Source organism: Nomascus leucogenys, chromosome 11 (assembly GCF_006542625.1).
Source record: "Nomascus leucogenys isolate Asia chromosome 11, Asia_NLE_v1, whole genome shotgun sequence".
Lineage (NCBI taxonomy): Eukaryota > Metazoa > Chordata > Mammalia > Primates > Hylobatidae > Nomascus > Nomascus leucogenys.
Window position 1 is genome coordinate 106,844,188 of NC_044391.1, and position 18,946 is coordinate 106,863,133.

Consider the following 18,946-nt stretch of genomic DNA (forward strand, 5'->3'; position numbering starts at 1 on the left):
GCAACCCCTCTGTTCTAGCTCCCATATACTACTTCTGTCTTGTCTATTTTTTAAAAATATTAATGTATTCAGGCTTTACTAGGGCTGCTTTAATGACTATACAGAATCACTAATTGTGCATCAGGATGGAAAAAGAATCAAGAACTAATTTCTACCTCTATGCTGTGAAGGCTAATTCCCGACATGGCCTTTGGCAATAGTTCAGAATAAAACTGCCAGCACCATCCCATACAGTGGCTACATGGAAATTCTCTATGGAAGATGTCACCAAGCCTAACAGTTTGTAGAGAAGGCATCAGAATTTTCAAGAAAATAAAATATTTCTAAAGAAAAATATTTTTGTTATTTCCAAATATAAACATTGACTCCAACTGCTAACCAACAATTTACTGGTAGATATTCTATTGGAAGAAACTCATGAATGAGAACAAAGAGATGTGAACAAAGACAGCTACTGTAACATTATTTGTAACAAAGAGTGCATTCAATCTAAATATTTACTAACGAGAGATGAATACATATATCATAATACAGCCGAATAGAGAATATTATACAGCTCTTAAAAATGAAGTTGACAAGCATGCACTGTCATAGAAAACTCTCCAAGGTATGCTGTTACAAGAAAAGGGGTAATTACAAATTAAATTGATCCTGCTTTTAAAAAGCACAAAACCAAACTACCTGTTATTCAATGTGTATGTGTGTAAATGCACAAAGGTTACACCAAGCAGATTTAGTTGGTAAAAGGATACTTTTAGCTACTAATTTTTTATATTTTTTAAAATTATTAAATTTTTAATAGAGATGGGGTCTTGATATGTTGCCTGCTGGTCCTGAACTCCTGGGCTCTAGTGATCCTCCCACCTTGGCCTCCCAAAGTGCTAAGATTAAAGGCATGAGCCACCATGCCTACCCCTTGTTTATTTTTTTAATTGAGAATATATTCACGTCTTATCCTACAGGCTTTAAAAAACGAACAATGAAAACTTCCATTAGGGTTGCCTTAACATACAAGACTTATTTTTTTTAAAGTATACTGGAACCTGCTAAGTAAAAAAAAAAAAAAAAGAAAGAAAGAAGAAAAAACCAAGCCTCATTTTCTCCATAATTACACTAGGTATTCTTGAAATCTTATTTCTTATTCTTGAAATCTAATACAAGTAAAAGTCATTTCTCATCCTCACTGCCACAGAACTATTAATGTATGTGGCAAACACTTCATAGTGCAAAAGTAGGAAAACTCTGCCCAATGCTGATTACCCCAAATGCTAACTGAATGCATCTAAAACAATGGCATTTCCCTGTAATAGTCCAAGTAAAGACTACACATAAGTTCAGTAACTGGGAATGTCCTGCTTTGTTAAGTCAGACACTTGGAGGAATAATCTCTTAAAAGCTAGACTGTCGCACCTCTGATCTCAGATCAGGATGGAAAGGAAGAAAAGGAACCGAGAGCTAAAAAGAGAAATGGAGATCACTACAGTAGAACCGACTAACCTGGAGTTCAGCCGGTCATTTGGGAGACTATCCTGAGGGATTATCTTTTGGGGTCATGAGCAATTAGGATCTCTGAGATCTGCTGACTCCTGTGGCAGCATCTGGACAGCGTGCCTTCTCATCAGGGTACCCAGGAGGCCTGTCCCCTCCTTCCCCGGGAGGGACTTTGGCATGTCCTTCAAAACGCAGCTCACACACAATCCCTGTTGAGCTTTCCAGAATGTCTCCAGGAAGAACTGTTTCCTCTGCACTTTTCAGCTTTTCTGGTAGCTCACTCTTTGCCACAATTACTTATCTGCTAGTGCTGTGTCCCCTCAACCCCCGTGGTGATTTCGTCGAGACAGGTTCCTTGTTTACTATTCCACTGTCTAGCACGGGGTCCCGTACACAGGGGCTGAGAAGAGCACTTCTGCTGTTGGCTGCAGTCTGTTCATGATGAAGACCCTCCTGACCCCACCCAGCAAAACGAATTGTCTATTTTTTCTTTGCCAGGTAGTCAACAGGAGAGGGAAGGAGGTGTTCATTTCCCTCCTTCCTTTAGACAAGAAAGGAAAGTATTTGGCTCAGTCTCAAATGAGAATATGGATCTTTCTCCCTGAAACTGTGCCCTGCTTTAAAAAAGCCAAACACACAGTAACTTAGGAAAGTGATTGGTAATAGGAAAATAATTCTTTGTACCTTAAAATAATAATTTCACAGTTCCAATATGTTAAAGATGAAACCAAGCTTCTCTAATTACAGGTAAAAGGCATTTTTCATCCTCACTCACAGAGCCACAGAACTATTACAGCCGTCTCCCAGCTGGTCCCTCCATCTTTGGCCTCCCCCTCTCCCATCCACTCCTCACCTGGCTACCAGTCACTTTTTCCACACATGGAGAGGGCTACTCCTGCCTTCCTTGACTCCCTGCTGCTGCCTCCTCCCCATCTCTATCTTTAAACACTCCTGCCACACCAACCCCTTCCACCTCCAGTTCACAAGTGTGCCAGAATGAGCCTTAAACTCCCTCAGCTCACCTTCAAACAGAAGTAAAAAGAGCAGCGGGAACATGTCTTTATTTCACCTTCATTTTAACTGGAAGCAGAATAAGACCTGAAGTCAAGCAAAGGGTGCTCTTTAATACAAATATACAGGCTCTCTCCCTGTGGCTTTCGGATTCAGGAACTTAGAACTTCCCACTCTCAAATTCAAGTAAATTAAGTGTGTGGGAAAGGGCCACCTACCAGGAAACAAGTAATGCAGCCCTGGAGCCATCCTGCTTTGCTAGGGAACTGGCTACCTTCACGGATTCTAGACTCTGGTCAATTGATTATAGCACACGTGTGGACTATCAAACTGTAAAGAACTACAGAATAAAATACATGTAATCCCAGCTCATCTAACTAATTTATAGTTGAGGGGTTCCAAGGACTTTCAACATATAAACGCCTCAGCACATATTTTATAATATGTTATATTTATAATACGTTATCTTTGGCTGTAGATACCCAGAAGTAACAGAAGGTTCCAACTAAATGAATGTCAGATAAGCTAGATGTCCATTGTTATGAATTTCAAGGGCCTGGCAGAAATTATTTAGTTATGGTAGAATTTGTTGCTTAAAGTAAGTAGGCAATCAGCTGGGGAAATAAAATTGTATTTAACTATTGAGGAACCTCGTGAAACTGAAGAACCATTTCATCTGTATTATTAAAAAAAAAAAAAGTTGGGAGGCTGAGGCAGATGGATCACTTGAGGTCAGGAGTTCGAGACCAGCTGGCCAACATGGTGAAACCCTCTCTATCAAAAACACAAAAATTAGCCGGGCATGGTGGATGGTGCGCACCTATTGTCCCAATTACTCAGGAGGCTGAAGCAGGAGAATCACTTGAACCTGGGAGGCGAAGGCTGCAGTGAGCCAAGACTGAGCCACTGCACTCCAGCCTGGGGGACAAGAGAGAAACTGTCTCAAAAAAAAAGTAAAACACCTGCTTTGGTGTGAGGAGGATAATGCCATAGTTTTCAGGCATATGGTCAATTAGCCACAAGTCTATCAGCTACCTTGAGAACTCTAACCCAAGCCTTGGCTATGCTGTGGGTCTGACTAGAGAACAAATTAACATGAATTGTGAGAACCCAGCTTGTAGGATTCCAGCTTCCACTGGAGAATTAGGCCAACTAGGAACTGGAGGTTTCCCAGGTAACTTTTGGGCAAGAGAGGCAACATAGAGGACCTTGTGAGAGTGTCCTTTGGGACTCTACCCAACTAGGTCCCATCTGTTTCCACAGCATTTCTGAGCTCCATCAGATGATAAAAGGGATTTCCTTACGTGCATTACCTGTAAAGAGAGGCAGGTATGCTAACCAACCCCAAGCCGGGACAGAAACCACCAGCCCTCCCAGCCCTCCTCCTGTTTAGCACTGCAGTCAGATTCCAGTCTATTGCACGTGCTCATTAGTGTGTGTTTCCTATTCCTCATTAGTTTGAAAGTTCCCCTAAAAACTTCTGGTCATTCTGTACAAGGGACATCCTGTGCTAAACTGAACTAGGACCTAGGGCTGCTCAAGGAAGCAAATAAATCACCAGTGATAGCCAAGTCCAATCCTCTACCCAACTGTCTCTTTTTTTTTTTTTTTTTTTTGAGACAGGGTCTTGCTCTGTCACCCATGCTGCAGCGCAGTGGCGTGATCTCAGCTCACTGCAGCCTTGACCTCCCCCGCCCAAGGGACCCTCCCACCTCAGCTTCCTGAGCAGCTGGGGCTACAGGCCCAAGCCACCATGCCCAGCTATTTTTTGTAGTTTTTGTAGAGATGGGGTTTCGCCATATTGCCCAGGCTGGTTTTGAATTCCTGGGCTCAAGCAATCAGCCCACCTTGTCCTCCCAAAGTGCTGGGATTACAGGCATGAGCCACCACGCCCAGCCCAACTGTCTCTTAACGTTCTCTCTTTCTCTCAAACCCAGACACCACATGGGAGGATCACAGAGACTGATTAAGAGTCAATGAAAAAAAATTGTTTAGTCACTTTCTTTGTTGCAAAATGACTAAGAACAATTGCCTCTGCCTCTATGGAATCCAAAATAAAATAAATGTATTAGGAAACCAAATGTGTTCAACATAAATAAACTGTTGAAAATGAACAAAATGAACAAAAAGCAGTTTGGGGTATTTTTTAAGAGAAAAAACAAATAATAAGCATAAATCCCTGTGAATATTAGTAGTGTTATGAGCCAAATCATAAGAGGATTAAATTAAATACTGCGGTGACCTGCTGCAAAGGGTTCCCCCACCAAGACACAGTCCTGCTCTGTTGCCCAGGCTAGAGTGCAGTGGTGTGATCTTGGCTCATTGAAACCTCCGCCTCCTGGGTTCAAGCGATTTTCCTGCCTCAGCTTCCTGAGTAGCTGGGACTACAGGTGCACACCACCACACCTGGCTAATTTTTGTATTTTTAGTAGAGACAGGGTTTCACCATGTTGGCCAGGATGGTCTCGATCTCCTGACCTCATGATCCGCCTGCCTCAGCCTCCCAAAGTGCTGGGATTACAGGCATGAGCCACCGTGCCCAGCCCTGCAAAGGGTTTTGAGCCAGGAGAACTGCAGTTATGAACCCAGTAACTTCCCTTGCTCTATAAACTCATGTTCACAAAACCATAAGCCCCAGAACAGCCCTCATAACTCATGCTTCCTGGGCATCCAGAGACAGAAACTCATGGAAGTTCACTGCTTGAATGAAACAGGAAAAAAAAAAAAATCACTTAATATGATGTGTCTTGGTCCATTTGGACTACTATAACAAAACTCCATAGACTGATGTTATAAACGGAAATTTATTTCTCACAGTTCTGGAGGCTGGGAAGTCCAAGATCGAGGCACCAGCAGATTTGCTATCTGCTGAGGGTCTGTTCCTCATAGAAGGCACTGTCTAGCTGTGTCTCTGGATGGAGGAAGGACTAGATATCTCTCTGGGGTCTATTTTACAGAGATACTAATCCCCTTCATGAGGGTTCCGCCTTATGATCTAATCAATTCTCCAAGGCCCTTAAATACCACCACCTTGGGGGTAAGGATTTCAACATAAGAATTTGGGGGGGACACATACTTTTAGACCACAGCAAAAAGCAACAGTCTGAGACTAATTCATTTATCTCCCCACAGCCCTCTCAGAGCCTACTAGCTCACAAAAAGACCTGACTAACACAATTCTAGATTTCTCTTTTGAGGAAGCCATCAAAGATTCTTAATTGTTTCCTGTTGAAAGGACTGGAGCTGGATGTCGTGGCTTACACTTGTAATCCCAGCATTTTGGGAGGCCAATGTGGGAGGATGGCCTGAGCCCAGGAGTTTGGCACCATCCTGGGCAACATGGCAAGAACTCATCTCTACAAAAAGAGATGGTGGATAATTCCATAATACTATTCATTTTTTAATTATTAGCCAGGCGTGGTAGCACATGCCTGTAGTCCTAGCTACTTGGGAGGCTGAGGTGTGAGGATCACTTGAGCCCGGGAGGTCAAGGCTGCTGAAAGCTGTGACTGTACCACTGCACTCAAGCCTGGGCAACCGAGTACCAAGTGAGACCCTCTCTCTCCAGCAAAAAAAAAAAGAAGTGGAAGGAGAAAAGTCAGTGAGTCAATGGATCATTAGATGATGTTTAGATGTCTGTGAGAAGACTGGTTGGATGGTTACTCTTGGACAAGATGGTGAAGGAATTCCTCTATTGGGTTAGAGTAGAACTTGCATGAAATGACCATTATGTTTCATTCCACCTTCAGGATTCTATAAATCTTTTGGACAGAATTGTAACAGGAAGGTTAAAACCATTTCCCATTAAAAAGAAATTAGCATGCTTGTTTATAGATTGAAACCATCACGCACTGTTCAAGTGAAATAGATTATCAGATTTCTCAGAGATTCCTTTTTTTTTTTTTTTTGAGACAAGGTCTCACTCCAGTCACCCAGGCTAGAGTGCAATGGCGTGATCTTGGCTTACTGCAGCCTCGGTGTCCTGGGCTCTGGTGATTCTTCCACCTCAGCCTCCTGAGTAGCTGGGATGACAGGAGTGCGCCACCACACCTGGCTAAATTTTTATATTTTTATTAGAGACGGGGTTTCTCCATGTTGCCTAGGCTGGTCTCAAACTCTTGGGCTCAAGAGATCCACCTGCCTCAGCCTCCCAAAGTGCTGGGATTACAGGCATAAGCCACTGTGCCCAGAGATTCAATATTTTAGTTCTTTAAAAAGGACATCACTTAGTCAGATGTGGTGGCACGCACCTGTAATCCCAGCTACTCAGGAGGCTGAGGCAGAATAATTGCTTGAACCCAGGAGGTGGAGGCTGCAGTGAGCCAAGATCACGTCACTGCACTCCAACTTGGGCAACAAGAGCAAAACTCCGTCTCAAAAAAAAAAAAAAAGACATCACTACCTAAAATTCTACTTTTTTGAATTTATATTCAGTGTTTAACGAAGGGGCTTTTTTTTTTTCTTTCTTTCTTTTTCGAGATGGAGTCTCACTCTGTTACCCAGGCTAGAGTGCAGTGATGTGATCTTGGCTAATCACAACTTCCCACCTCCCAGGTTCAAGCTATTTTCCTGCCTCAGCCTCCTGAGTAGCTGGGACTACAGGTGCCCACTACCATGCCCGGCTAATTTTTGTATATTTAGTAGAGACGGGGTTTCACTATGTTGGCCAGGATGTTCTCGAACTCCTGACTTTGCGATCCACCCTCCTTGGCCTCCCAAAGTGCTGGGATTACAGGTGTGAGCCACCGAAGAGCCTACTTTTACTGGAATAGTGGTGAATAGCTCGACTATGTGAACTGAAGGAAGACTAAAAATCTATATAATTATTCCAAGAAAGATGACAGTTTTTTGGGAGGAGGCGGTCAAAGACCTCATTCGGAAATCAAACAAAAACAAAAACCCTAACACAAAAAAATTGTGATTATCCTTATCAAGGTTTGTGTACAATTCCCTACGATAACACCACCTCTCCCTTCCACCATCCCTCTCCTCAACTCATTCTGTGCAATGTAGAGAAAGAAAAGTAGTTTTAGCTCAAGTTTTCCTAGAATTTCTCCATGGGCTTCACTGAACACTTTTCCCCGTTTCTCAATTTATTTTATTTGATGAAGTCTAATGTTTCTGAGGTAAACCCAAGACATTCTTCACAGCGTGTTTAGCATGAATGTTCTCCCAAATCACCGTTACTACTGACATTCATGGATGCTAAGTATCTCATTTAAGCCTTACCCTTTTGAACTAGGCGTTATTCCCATTTTTCAGAGAAATACACTGAGGAGCTGATGAGTCCCTTGTCTGAGTCTCATAGTTAGGGATCACAGTTAGGGAGTGATATTTTTGATTTGTGGTCTCTATACATTTAAAGTTTTGCTCTTCAAATGTCACTGGAATTATTAATTCACCAAAAACAAAATTTATATTTCAGGCATGTATTTTAGTTCAATGAATTTTGGTCAAGATGTCCCCCTCCACCGGCGAATGTTAAGAAAACGTGCCTTCAGAAGGATGTCCAGCTTTTCCTTCTCAGCATCAACCGCACCGTGGAGTCGCTGACCAAAAACACCTCCAGGAAGGGTTATTTTGGAAACTTCACTGTGGTAGCTCACTCTTTGCTCCTCAAAAGGATTTACTTAAATATAAGTGCCCTTTAGAGAGGGTGATAAAGGTATTAACTGTAAATTCCTTCACGGATTAGCCGCCTTCTGGTTGATGGTCAGGCTCCCCTGGCGCACGGCGGGGTGCAGCACATACATGGAAGGGCCTGAGGGTGGAATGGTGACACAAGAAATACCCGCTTATCCCTGGCCCCAACCAGGGTGGTGCCCAGCCTCATGGGGCCAGATCAAGTTTGAGAAACTTCCTCTTTGGATTGCTTGCTCTACAGGGAAGGGCGGAGTGAATCCCAGACAGCTAGACAAAGTCCTCAGAAGAGCAAGAACATTCATGTGTGCCTGAGTACAAACATGCATTTGGATTCAGGAAGGTGAGACTTTGAGACGTAAGGCTGAGTTTTTATGAGCCAAACAGCTGCATGCCTGCTTTCAGTTTTTCAAGGTCTAAACAGAGTAAAAACCAAAAGCATTTTCTTTAATGTTTTAATTCTGCTGTGATGAAGATTCCAGTTAACGAAACCAAATTGTGTTTCTAGAGAAGTGATTAGTCACCCTTACATAGTCCTCAACTCATTATCTGTAATTAAGACTAACTAGGGTAAAAACAAATATTTACATATAATCATTTGAGCTCAGATAAATAACATGTACAAACATGATACAACACAAGTTATAATCTAAGTATATAAATGTTTGCTTTGTGTGGCACATGGTAAACACAAAACCATCTTTGTAAAGGCCAAGAGGGTCACATGCCCAATCACCAACTGTGCCATTCTTTCAGCATCTTGTCAATTAGTTTCCAAAAAATTGTTCTCTTTGGTTCTCCAAACAGCACTTGAATCTGTCCCTTTCCTTCCTCCCCTACTACCTGTGTCTTTTTTTCCTTCCTCTTCAGCCCAAGCAGTGTCTGGAGCACAGCATGTGCGCAGCAATCAGCAAGCTCCCCAGGGGCATTTGCTGCTGGGCGCTGGCTTCTTTTTCCTGGCCCACTCCATCCCACATTCTGTCTTTCGACTGTAAGAGGAACACGTGCTTACTAAAGACACTGGTCTTCAAACAAGCCAATTTCTTTCATTTCCAGTTTATGAGTGTTAAAGTGACAGCAGTTTACTTCTGAAAAGAAGAAACTATTCCCACCAGTTATAATAGATGTGGATCTTACTCATAATCGTTATGGTGATGAAGGAAAATTAAATTCATCTGTAATATAGCCCTAAATCTACCAACAGAGCAGGAAAGACAGGAGAGGGTTGGCCAAATCACTTGCTCCTCCCTTAAAGAGGAACTCCTTCCTCTTGCCATGTAAATCAAACAGTATCTCCCATTTCACACAAGAGAGCACCATCTCACCTAGCTGAGGGTCGGGTGGAATGAACAATCCAAACCCCCTCTACCCAAATGTTTTGACTGGAGGTTAATAGACATTTCACCTGGATTCTGTAGAATGGGATGATCTCTAAAATTAAACTAAAAGCTTTCCCAAATTCATTCAATAAATGTTTACTAAGGACGCATTATAGGCTAAGCACTTATGTTAAGTATTGGGGTACAGTAGTGAACAGAACAAAAAATAGGACAATATTGATCTCGGCAATTCTGAGAACTTAATTTCAATAAAGCAATAAAGTTAGAGTTGGTTACTCAATCCAACTCCTTGCCTTTTCCTAGCTCGTATTTTTATTTTATTTTTTTTTTTTTGCTAAAAGTGAACCTAATATCTTTAAATGCCTATTTCTGCACAGTACCTTTATGATGTAATAGCAGCTAGGAAATGGTATCATAGAGTCACTGTTTCCACAGACTGTGGGAAAGTTAAAGATGGGGTAGGTATTGTGTGCATAACAGCATGGGACACCTCCATTGCCCCAGAAGGGTGTCAGAACAGCTTTTCCCAACACCCAGAGTCTGCCCCTTGGTCCCTGAAGTTTCCTCTGTTACAGGAAGGGATACACTGGAGAAAGTAAAAAAAGACCAGCCAGGAGCGATGGCTCATGCCTGTAATCCCAGCACTTTGGGAGGCCGAGGCAGGCAGATCACTTGAGATCAGGAGTTCGAGACCAGCCTGGCCAACATGGTGAAACCCCGTCTCTACTAAAAATACAAAAATTAGCTGGGCATGGTGGAGGGTGCCTGTAGTCCCAGCTACTTGGGAGGCTGAGGCACAAGAATCCCTTGAACCCAGGAGGCGGACGTTGCAGTGAGCCAAGATCGCGCCACTCCACTCTAGCCTAGGCAAGAGAGCAAGACTCAGTCTCAGAATAAAAAAAAAAAAAAGAACAAAATAAAACAAAAAACCTCGAGTGATTCTGGTTACTTGCTCCAAAGGGGATGAGGAAAAGGAAATTTTTTACGCTATAGGAAAAGTTATTTATCAACAAGGTGAGGGTAGCCAGAAAAATAGCTTCTTACATAATACCAATAAAAAAAATAAAACCACTTCCTAGGATACAATGAAGAACAAATCAGTGAACATCACCATAAAATGCTGAAGAATATCATTAGCTCTCAAACCTAATGTCACATGATTTGAATACAATAAAAACTACTTTTTAAAACCTTGAATAGCCAACTTTAAAAACAGATGAACAAACTAGGGAAAGAGAGCATATAAATTATTCTTATTATTATAAGAACTTATCATCTTATCAAGGATTCATCTGAAGATCCCTTTAAATCAGTTCTGTAAATGGGGAAAATTAGGGCAGAGATAACTTTAAATATGCAAACTTGATTTATAACCAATTTTGGGAGACTAGACTTTTGCACAAATAATTTTTCCAGTGGTGCTGATAGAAATCCAAGATTTCTGACCCGTGTCTTTCCTGAACTATGCAAATCCTATTCCTATCCCTGCACATCCACAGCTTCTAGGCTAGTGACATGTGCACAGCAGTCTCTCAGTAAACCTGATGAATGAATGAACATGACAGGGTTAACATCTCTGGTGCTTAAACACAGAATTCCTTCCAGCGGCTGATTCACACTATCTTCTGAGTTCTCTGTCCTACAAAGACAATGAACAGCATCTGTCTCAGTTGGTTCCTGAGTTTTCATCGCTTCCTCTCAAGACAGCACCATTAGCTGAGCAGGCTCCAGCAGGACCCGCCAGCAGAGAGGTGCACATGGGAGTCAATACCTGACGTGAATAACAGTGAACGACCTACATGGCTCAGCAGGTGGCCACAGGCAGTCCCCACTACCACGGCTTCAAATTCCTTTTCCTACCTCTTTTTCCTTCCCTGGACGCAGCCCGGGAGTGCCTCCTACTTTCAGGACCTTTCCTTGCCTAGAGCCTTGTCCTTAGCAGCATGATTGAGAGAAGGAAGAGAGTTGAGCAGGTGCTCTCTCCTTTGCTGTTCACAGGGTCCCCGTCACCATGGTAGATAAGCTCCTGCCCTCTCTTCTCACTTGCCTTTCATCAAGCCCCAGGATTATGAGAAAGTACTCCACAAACTGCAAACTCTACAAACACCAAACTCCCCTTTCCCAGCTTTGGTCCTGATGTGCTCAGTAGAGTTGGTGCCTGGTTTTCCTATGAAATGTGAATGAATCTGGCAACTAATTAGAAGGCATGACCTGGAGCCAGCAATGAATCAGGAGAGAAACTACTAAAGTTATACAGAGTCACCTGTAGATTCAGCTAAAGACCTAGTTCAGGGTGGTTTCAGAAGCTGAGAAGTGCAACTGTCAAACCAACAGATTATGCTTTTTTTTTATTTAATAGCACCCTGATTACCATACTGACTACGAATACCTTTTTTCCTTGGTGTGAAATGTACAATTTGCAATAATCAATCATAAATACTTATGAAAATGCAAACATTTTTATTTACTAGTGTCTATAAGCAAAGAAAAAGCCTTGATTTCCTAGGGAACAATGATGTAAGAAAAAATACAAATTTTAAATACATTCCCTAGATTTTCTAACTCCATAATTCTCCCCACTCCTAATAAAACATTTTATTGTTACCAAAGGCTGCCGTTATTCCAACACAACAGAGAAGCAGAGTGAGAGATATGCCAAGTGGGAACTGGAGATAAGAATTTGAACCCCAGCTCTACCACAGACAAGTTGTCAGAGAGATGCTGAGTCACTCATTCAACCTCTCTAATGTCTCAGCCATGAGACAGTTAGAGAAGATTCTTTCTAAATCTATGATTTACCTCATTTTGACAGCAAAACAGAACTGTTGCAAGGAGAAGGTAAGGAGCAGAAAGAAGAGGTATCCCACATGGACCTTAGGCTACAAATAGATGCTGAATTTTGGGGAAAAAAAATAATCTCAACAAATCTTGAATTTTGTTTGGGTCACAATTTTTAACATCCCAATAAATAAGTTAGGTGACAAACTCCACTGTATTTTATAACTAGATGGCTTACAAATCAAAAACAATGGGTTTGTGACTCTACTTGTGTCATGACCCTACAGCCTCCATTTACCCATTTCTTCCCTCTCCTAAAACAGGAAGCTTTACGCTTACACTTTCATTACTGCCAGGATACTCTTGTACAATATCCGGTGTCCAGATTTTGAAAGTATAAGGTTATTTCATGAAATTTACTATGAACAGAATAGAGGGTGTTGCATAGCCTGCCCTACAGAGATATATATACATATATATATGTAAGAGACATATATTTGTGTGTGTGTGTGTGTGTTTGTGTGTCTGTGTCTGTGTATCTTGGTGTAATACTGTGAATGAGAAGACCAGAACTGCACCCAAGGAACTGTACCACTGTCATTAACCACCAGGTCAAAGTTCACATTTCCACTGCATAGAAACAGAACACTGGCCCATAATTCAGATGTTGGTTAATTAGTAATATAGTGATACTCCACTTGTTATTGCGACTTTGATCTAAACAGCTCTGTAAAGCCCATTTTCACATTTTTAAAATAATATGCTTTAGCAGCAGGTGAGGAAAACTTAAGGCATGGCACATTTATTGGAAAAAGTGGCTTGGTTTAATGGCAACACCACTAGATAACTGTCTAAGGCCCTTTCCAGATCCAATGGTCAAGGTAACAGGTAAGTAAGACAGACTCCAAAGGCAGGGGTTTGAAGGGAGTAGGGAGTGCTGGTGAGACATCAGAATGAAAAGTGTTTATTTCACATGGAGCTCTTTCTCGTTATTTTTAACATTGCGATTCTGTGGATCTCAGCAAATCTGAACAGCTATATCTACCACTCAACTGGTATATTTGAAATAAATTTATATTTTAGAAGTAAGTACTACATATTCTTTTTCACTTGCTTTTGAGATGAAGTCTTGCTCTGTTGCCCAGGCTGGAGTGCAGTGGTGTAATCTCAGCTCACTGAAACCTCCACCTCCTGGGTTCAAGTGATTCTCCTGCCTCAGCCTCCTAAGTAGCTGGGATTACAAACGCCCACCACCACACCCGGCTAATTTTTGTGTTTTTAGTAGAGATGGGGTTTCACCATGTTGGCCAGGCTGGTCTGGAACTCCTGACCTCAGGTGATCCACCCATCTTGGCCTCCAAAAGTGCTGGGACTACAGGTGTGAGCCACCACGCCCAGCCCAAGTACTATATATTCTTTGCACAAAATTCAAAATGTACCAAAGAATAGAGTAGAAAAATTCTCTCTACATCTATCCTTCAGTCCTCCAGGTCCCATTACCTGTTTTTTAAAAATCCTTCCCGAGTACTCTATACATAAGCATATATGCATACATTCCTTTTTTTTTTTACCCGAACACAAACATTAATGCTCTGTATATGCATTTTTTCCACTTAGTATAGGGTAGTATTATTCTTTTTGACAGCTGTATAATATTCAGTTTTATGAATGTACCATAATTAAACTGGTCTTCTAGTGATGGACACAAGATGTTTCTAATCTTTTGCTGTTTCCAAAAAGTAAGTAAATGCTGCAATGAATATCTATCCATCTATCATCTAGCTATCCATCCATCCATCCATCCATCCATCTATCCATCTCGCTTTGCACGTGTGAGCATATCTTGGAAGATAAACTCCTAGAAGTGAAATCCTAAAAGTGGAACAGTTATTGGGCTGTGCATTTGTAACGTCAACACACAGTGCAATGCTGGTTCCCCCATGTATCTGAAACATGGGAGCTGAAAACATGGAGCTATCAAACTTTTTGATTTCTGCCCATCCATAGGTGAAAAATACTATCTTGTTTGCATTTTAATTACAAATGAGGGTGATCATTTTTCATATATTAAAGAACCTATGGTTAGGTGCAGTGGCTCACACCTCTAATCCCAGCACTTTGGGAGGCCAAGTCGAGAGGATTGCTTGAGCCCAGAAGTTTGAGCCCAGCCTAGGCAACGTAGCAACACTCCATCCCTACCAAAAAACAAAGCAACCAACCTATCCCATCCCATTCACTCTGGGAAACTTCACAGAATTCTGCCTTGCTTTTTCTCAGTATTCAGGCGGGTGACTACTGGCTTTCTTAATCTCATTTCACTTATTCCCCAGACCCTTACCAAGCATTTACTATGTTAGATACCAGAAAGACAGTGTGAACCACCTGCTCCCAACCAGGAGGCAAGTGGGCAGGGAGTGCACCTCGCATGCAGTGCTGCCAAGGGACAAGCCTGCACCATGCTGGAGGGTGCCTGAGGGGCAAGACAGACAGGAGGGGAAACCTGGCAAGGAACCAGGCAGAGGCAACACCTTAGCAACACTCTGAGGAATGGAAGGCAGAATACGCCAAAGGGAAAAGCGAGAGCATAGAGGGGTCAGGGCAGACATTCTAAGGGAATGAGGCACACAAAGCCACAGCAGCCAGGAACAGGAGTTTGAGGAATCTCAAGTCCTCTGGATTTGAGAGGAGCAGAGAATGCTTCCAAGGAAAGGCAAGAGAGCAGGCTGGACAGGCTGGCAAGAACCCATAGCAAAGACTTCCTATTTCCTGAGTTAAACCACGAGGGTGATAAACCTTTCACCAAGACTCAGACACGAATCATCACGCCCCACACAGAGTCAGTACACGCCAGGTAAACACTGGGAGACAGGTAAGCACAGCCAGCAGCACTGACTTTCTTCTCAGAAGATATTTTCTTCTTACTGGCTTTTCATCCTCAGAAAAGAGAACTCTACAGCTCTGAAATGTGCAGTGTAAGTATAATTCTACCCTGTTCTGTGGCTGTGTATATCCCACCATCAGGGCAGTCTTCTGATGATTCGTTATTTTGTTTTTTTTTCTTTTTTCTTTTTTTTGAGATGGAGTTTCATTCTTGTTGCCCAGGCTGGAGTGCAATGGCATGGTCTCGGCTCACTGCAACCTCCACCTTCCAGGTTCAAGAGATTCCCCTGCCTCAGCCTCCCAAGTAGCTGGGATTACCAGCACCCGTCACCACGCCCAGCTAATTTTTTTGTATTTTTAGTAGAGACAGGGTTTTGCCATGTTGGCCAGGCTGGTCTTGAACTCCTGACCTCAGGTGATCCACCTGCCTCAGCCTCCCAAAGTGCTGGGATTATAGCTGTGAGCCACCACACCCAGCCTGATTCCTCACTTCTTTGTGACATGTGGCTGCCAGGTCCACTTAACCAACAAATTAAACGCCTCTTTAGCTTAAAATAAAAGCATCTCCCCAACTACTATTCTAATACTCTTCTGTTTTTAACAGGTATTTACCACACTTCTTGAAAGCATAACAAATAGATCCATTAAATATATTAGGAGTGTTTTAGGTTAGTAGAGGGTATGATTGAATAACAAGATTAAAAAAAAAACCACCAGAACTTTTATTTTTTTAGTACACACGAATAAGGCCTCCATCAAAGTAATGCTCTTAGAAAACTATTTACTTATTCTGACAATGAGTCTTCTGCCCAGTATATTTTTGGAATTATTTTAATGATATTTTCTGCAGCATTTATCCAATAAACACTGATGTAACTGATTTGCCTTTTGGTCTACAATACAATCTTATAAATATGCTCTGTGTTAAAACAGAATATCCCTCTTTTCTTTTCCCTCCCTCTTTCCATATTCAACAGAAACAAAGAAAATCTCAGAGGTCTCTTCTTATGCCTCTGCTAACAATAAAAAGAACAGCTTTCTGGGAAGCGGGCTGCTTTATCCTGTAGCCCTCCTCAGATGCCAAGACTGCTGGGAGGGTCACCACACTCATGTCCTCAGTAAGGAATTTACCTCCTACTTTTCTTCGGGGGCAGGTAGGGAAGCACAGCACCAGCCCTCAGCTGTCTTGGGCTCCCTGATCTGGTTAAGGAGAGTGTATTTACTCAGGGCCATGGTGGTGCATGGAGGAAGCCAACTCTGTCAGCGCTGACTGGTCATCAGAATGCAAGTGGCAGGACATCCTTCATTTCCAGGTCATGCTTGGTTAACATTTCACCTTAACTGAGGGGCCGAAGAGAGGCTACGCAGCCTGGATCAGAGCTCCCACAGCCCTTACCTGGTGGCTTGTTTGTGGAATTTATCACATCCTGTTGTAACGCTCTGTTTACATCTCTGCTGCCCAGCCAGACTCCGCCTCCTGTGATTTGCTCATCCCACCACCCAGTACTGTACATGCTCAACGGATGACTATAAACAAGTGAACAGATAGCAGGAGTGGCTGCCCTTATGCCCATGGAACTGGGCCTCTCAATTCAGCCCATGTTGGTCATTTCAGATCATGTGAATGTAAAGGGTCCTCTCTGTCTCTGACCAGGCTTCTTGCAGGCCTTTGGCAGCCGTGGAGCTCTGAGAGGGACTGGTTTCCTGAGGGCTGGGCACCCCGGTCTATTTATTGGGAGGCCACAGAGAGAGTGGGCATCAGGACCAACGGGCACACGGCCACCACCCAGATACGTGACTCTGGCATGTATTTCACTTCTCTGGGGCCAGATGGCCTCTTCCTAAGATTCTCCTCAGTGCTGAGAGTTCTTCAGTCCTGCCTGCTGACATCCCTCCAGGACAGAACAGATGCCTCTTCCTCCCATAGATATGATGCAAGAACTGAGCTGTCCAAGCAAAAAAAAAAAAACCTCTGAAGGAAGAATTTCTGTGCTGTGAGAGGTTTACTCTGAGAATAGGACTCAAGTTTTAGAAATCTTTGTTCAATGTCAGAGATAGAGCGACTGTAATCTGTGAGCCAAGAAAAAAGGTTTGTAAAGGCTGGAAGAAAAGAAGCCATGGCTAAGAACTTGTAAAAACATCTATAGCAAACAAGAGTTCCAAGAGAAAGACTGTGAATCAGCAGGCCCACAGGAGCTGGAGAGCAAGCTTCGAAATGACATAGAATTAATTGTCTAAGGGGCAAATAAATGGTGCAGAACACAAATGCAGGAGGTGACACAAATGCACCTGGATTCATCAGAGGAGAAGTAGACACATCTATGTCCCAGGCTGCACTAATGAGGAAAGCCCATCAGGTGGGAAGTGGGGACCACTGAGAGTTTATAAAGCTAAAGACCCCAGTCTTGGGATGTAGAGAAGAAGGGAAGGAAGTGAGAATGAACAGGAATGGCATTTTCTGTTCACTTCACTGACAGCTTTGCACTGTGCATTTCCAGCTGGGCATGTCCCAGACATGATCTTTTGCATGGGCTGTACTAATGAACATCAAATGTTCAGGCTGGCAACCAGTTACATGAACCGGTGTTAGGCGTGCACATTAATAGGCATCTGACTAGGGCAGGGGTGGGCAAACTATGGCCCCTGTGCTACATTCAGCCTAAAGCCTGTTTCTGTAAATAAAGTTTTATCAAAACACCCAATTTGTTTCCCTATTGTCCACAGCTTTTCTCATGCTGCACTGGCAGCATTGGGTAGCTGTGACACACACCATATGGGCCACAGGGCCTAATATATCTGCAATCTGGCCCTCTACAGAAAAAAATTTGCTGAACCTTGGACTAGTGGGGCAGATAGTGAAGCTGAGAAGATTAAGACCAAGGGAGTAGAGGGATGTGGTCCAGGGCTAAAGCAGTAACTATCAGAAAGCAAGTCAGGGCCGGATGCAGTGGCTCACGCCTGTAATCCCAGCACTTTGGGAGGCCGAGGCGGGCAGATCACAAGGTCAGGAGATTGAGACCATCCTGGCTAACACGGTGAAATCCTCTCTGCTAAAAATACAAAAAATTAGCCAGGCGTGGTGGCACGTGCCTGTAGTCTCAGCTACTCGGGAGGCTGAGGCAGGAGAATCGCTTGAATCCAGGAGGTGGAGGTTGTGGTGAGCTGAGATCACGCCACCGCAATCCAGCCTGGACAACAGAGCAAGACTCTGTCTCAAAAAAAAAAAAAAAAGAAAGTCAGAAACTCCCTCCTGGAACTGGCAGATGGGTAGGGTTAAATCTGAGTGGAAAATGGAAGCAGGAAGCAGGGAAGAGCAAAGCCATGATCAAAACCTGAGAAACTGAGAGGATGAACACAGCGCAGAAGTGACACCAAGGTAAGATCCTGTATCTTTTGGAGTCAAGAACCACCATTTTGATGGGCTATTCTGGGCTTCCCAGACCTTCCCAAGAAGCTGCTCCTTACAGCTTACAGGACCACATTCTTGGGAAGCCACAGACCCAAATCATGCCTTGCCAGGTCGTATTCAGTGTGGACCGCAGTAGCACTATGATGGTCAGAGATGACCTTGGGTGGGGAGAGGACGCAGACAGAGGAAGAAACAGACTGTTTTGGACAAGAGAAAATAGGGTACATCTAATGGGGAGACAGATGAATACTAAGTGGGGACAACTGCAGAGGCCTTATTTAATAAGGTGAAGAGTTTGCACTGATACAGTAGGCTATGGGAGATCACTGCAGGGATTTGCACAGGGCAGTCATTTGTGATTCCAGTTATTTGTGAGATAAGGATAGTGGGGCATGAC

General features: G+C 43.0%; 2 protein-coding genes across 5 annotated transcripts in view; one reads left to right on the forward strand and one right to left on the reverse strand.

Annotated features, from left to right (window-relative positions):
* The window catches only part of IGF2BP2 (insulin like growth factor 2 mRNA binding protein 2), a 183,952-nt gene that overhangs the window by 56,576 nt on the left and 108,430 nt on the right, over nt 1–18,946 (reverse strand). The gene's annotated exons all lie outside the window — the stretch shown is intronic.
* LOC115837311 (putative uncharacterized protein IGF2BP2-AS1) lies at nt 13,088–16,410 on the forward strand. Its single transcript, XM_030822947.1, has 2 exons — nt 13,088–13,148; nt 16,118–16,410. The coding sequence occupies exons 1-2, from the start codon at nt 13,088–13,090 to the stop codon at nt 16,408–16,410; spliced, it is 354 nt and encodes a 117-aa protein (XP_030678807.1).

Bases quoted from the DNA above. Each gene is read 5' to 3' on its own strand.
- LOC115837311 (XM_030822947.1), top strand. From the start codon at position 13,088: ATGGCAACACCACTAGATAACTGTCTAAGGCCCTTTCCAGATCCAATG. The intron at 13,149-16,117 runs GTAAGTAAGACA...CATATTCAACAG, and splicing joins TCCAATGGTCAAGGTAACAG to AAACAAAGAAAATCTCAGAG.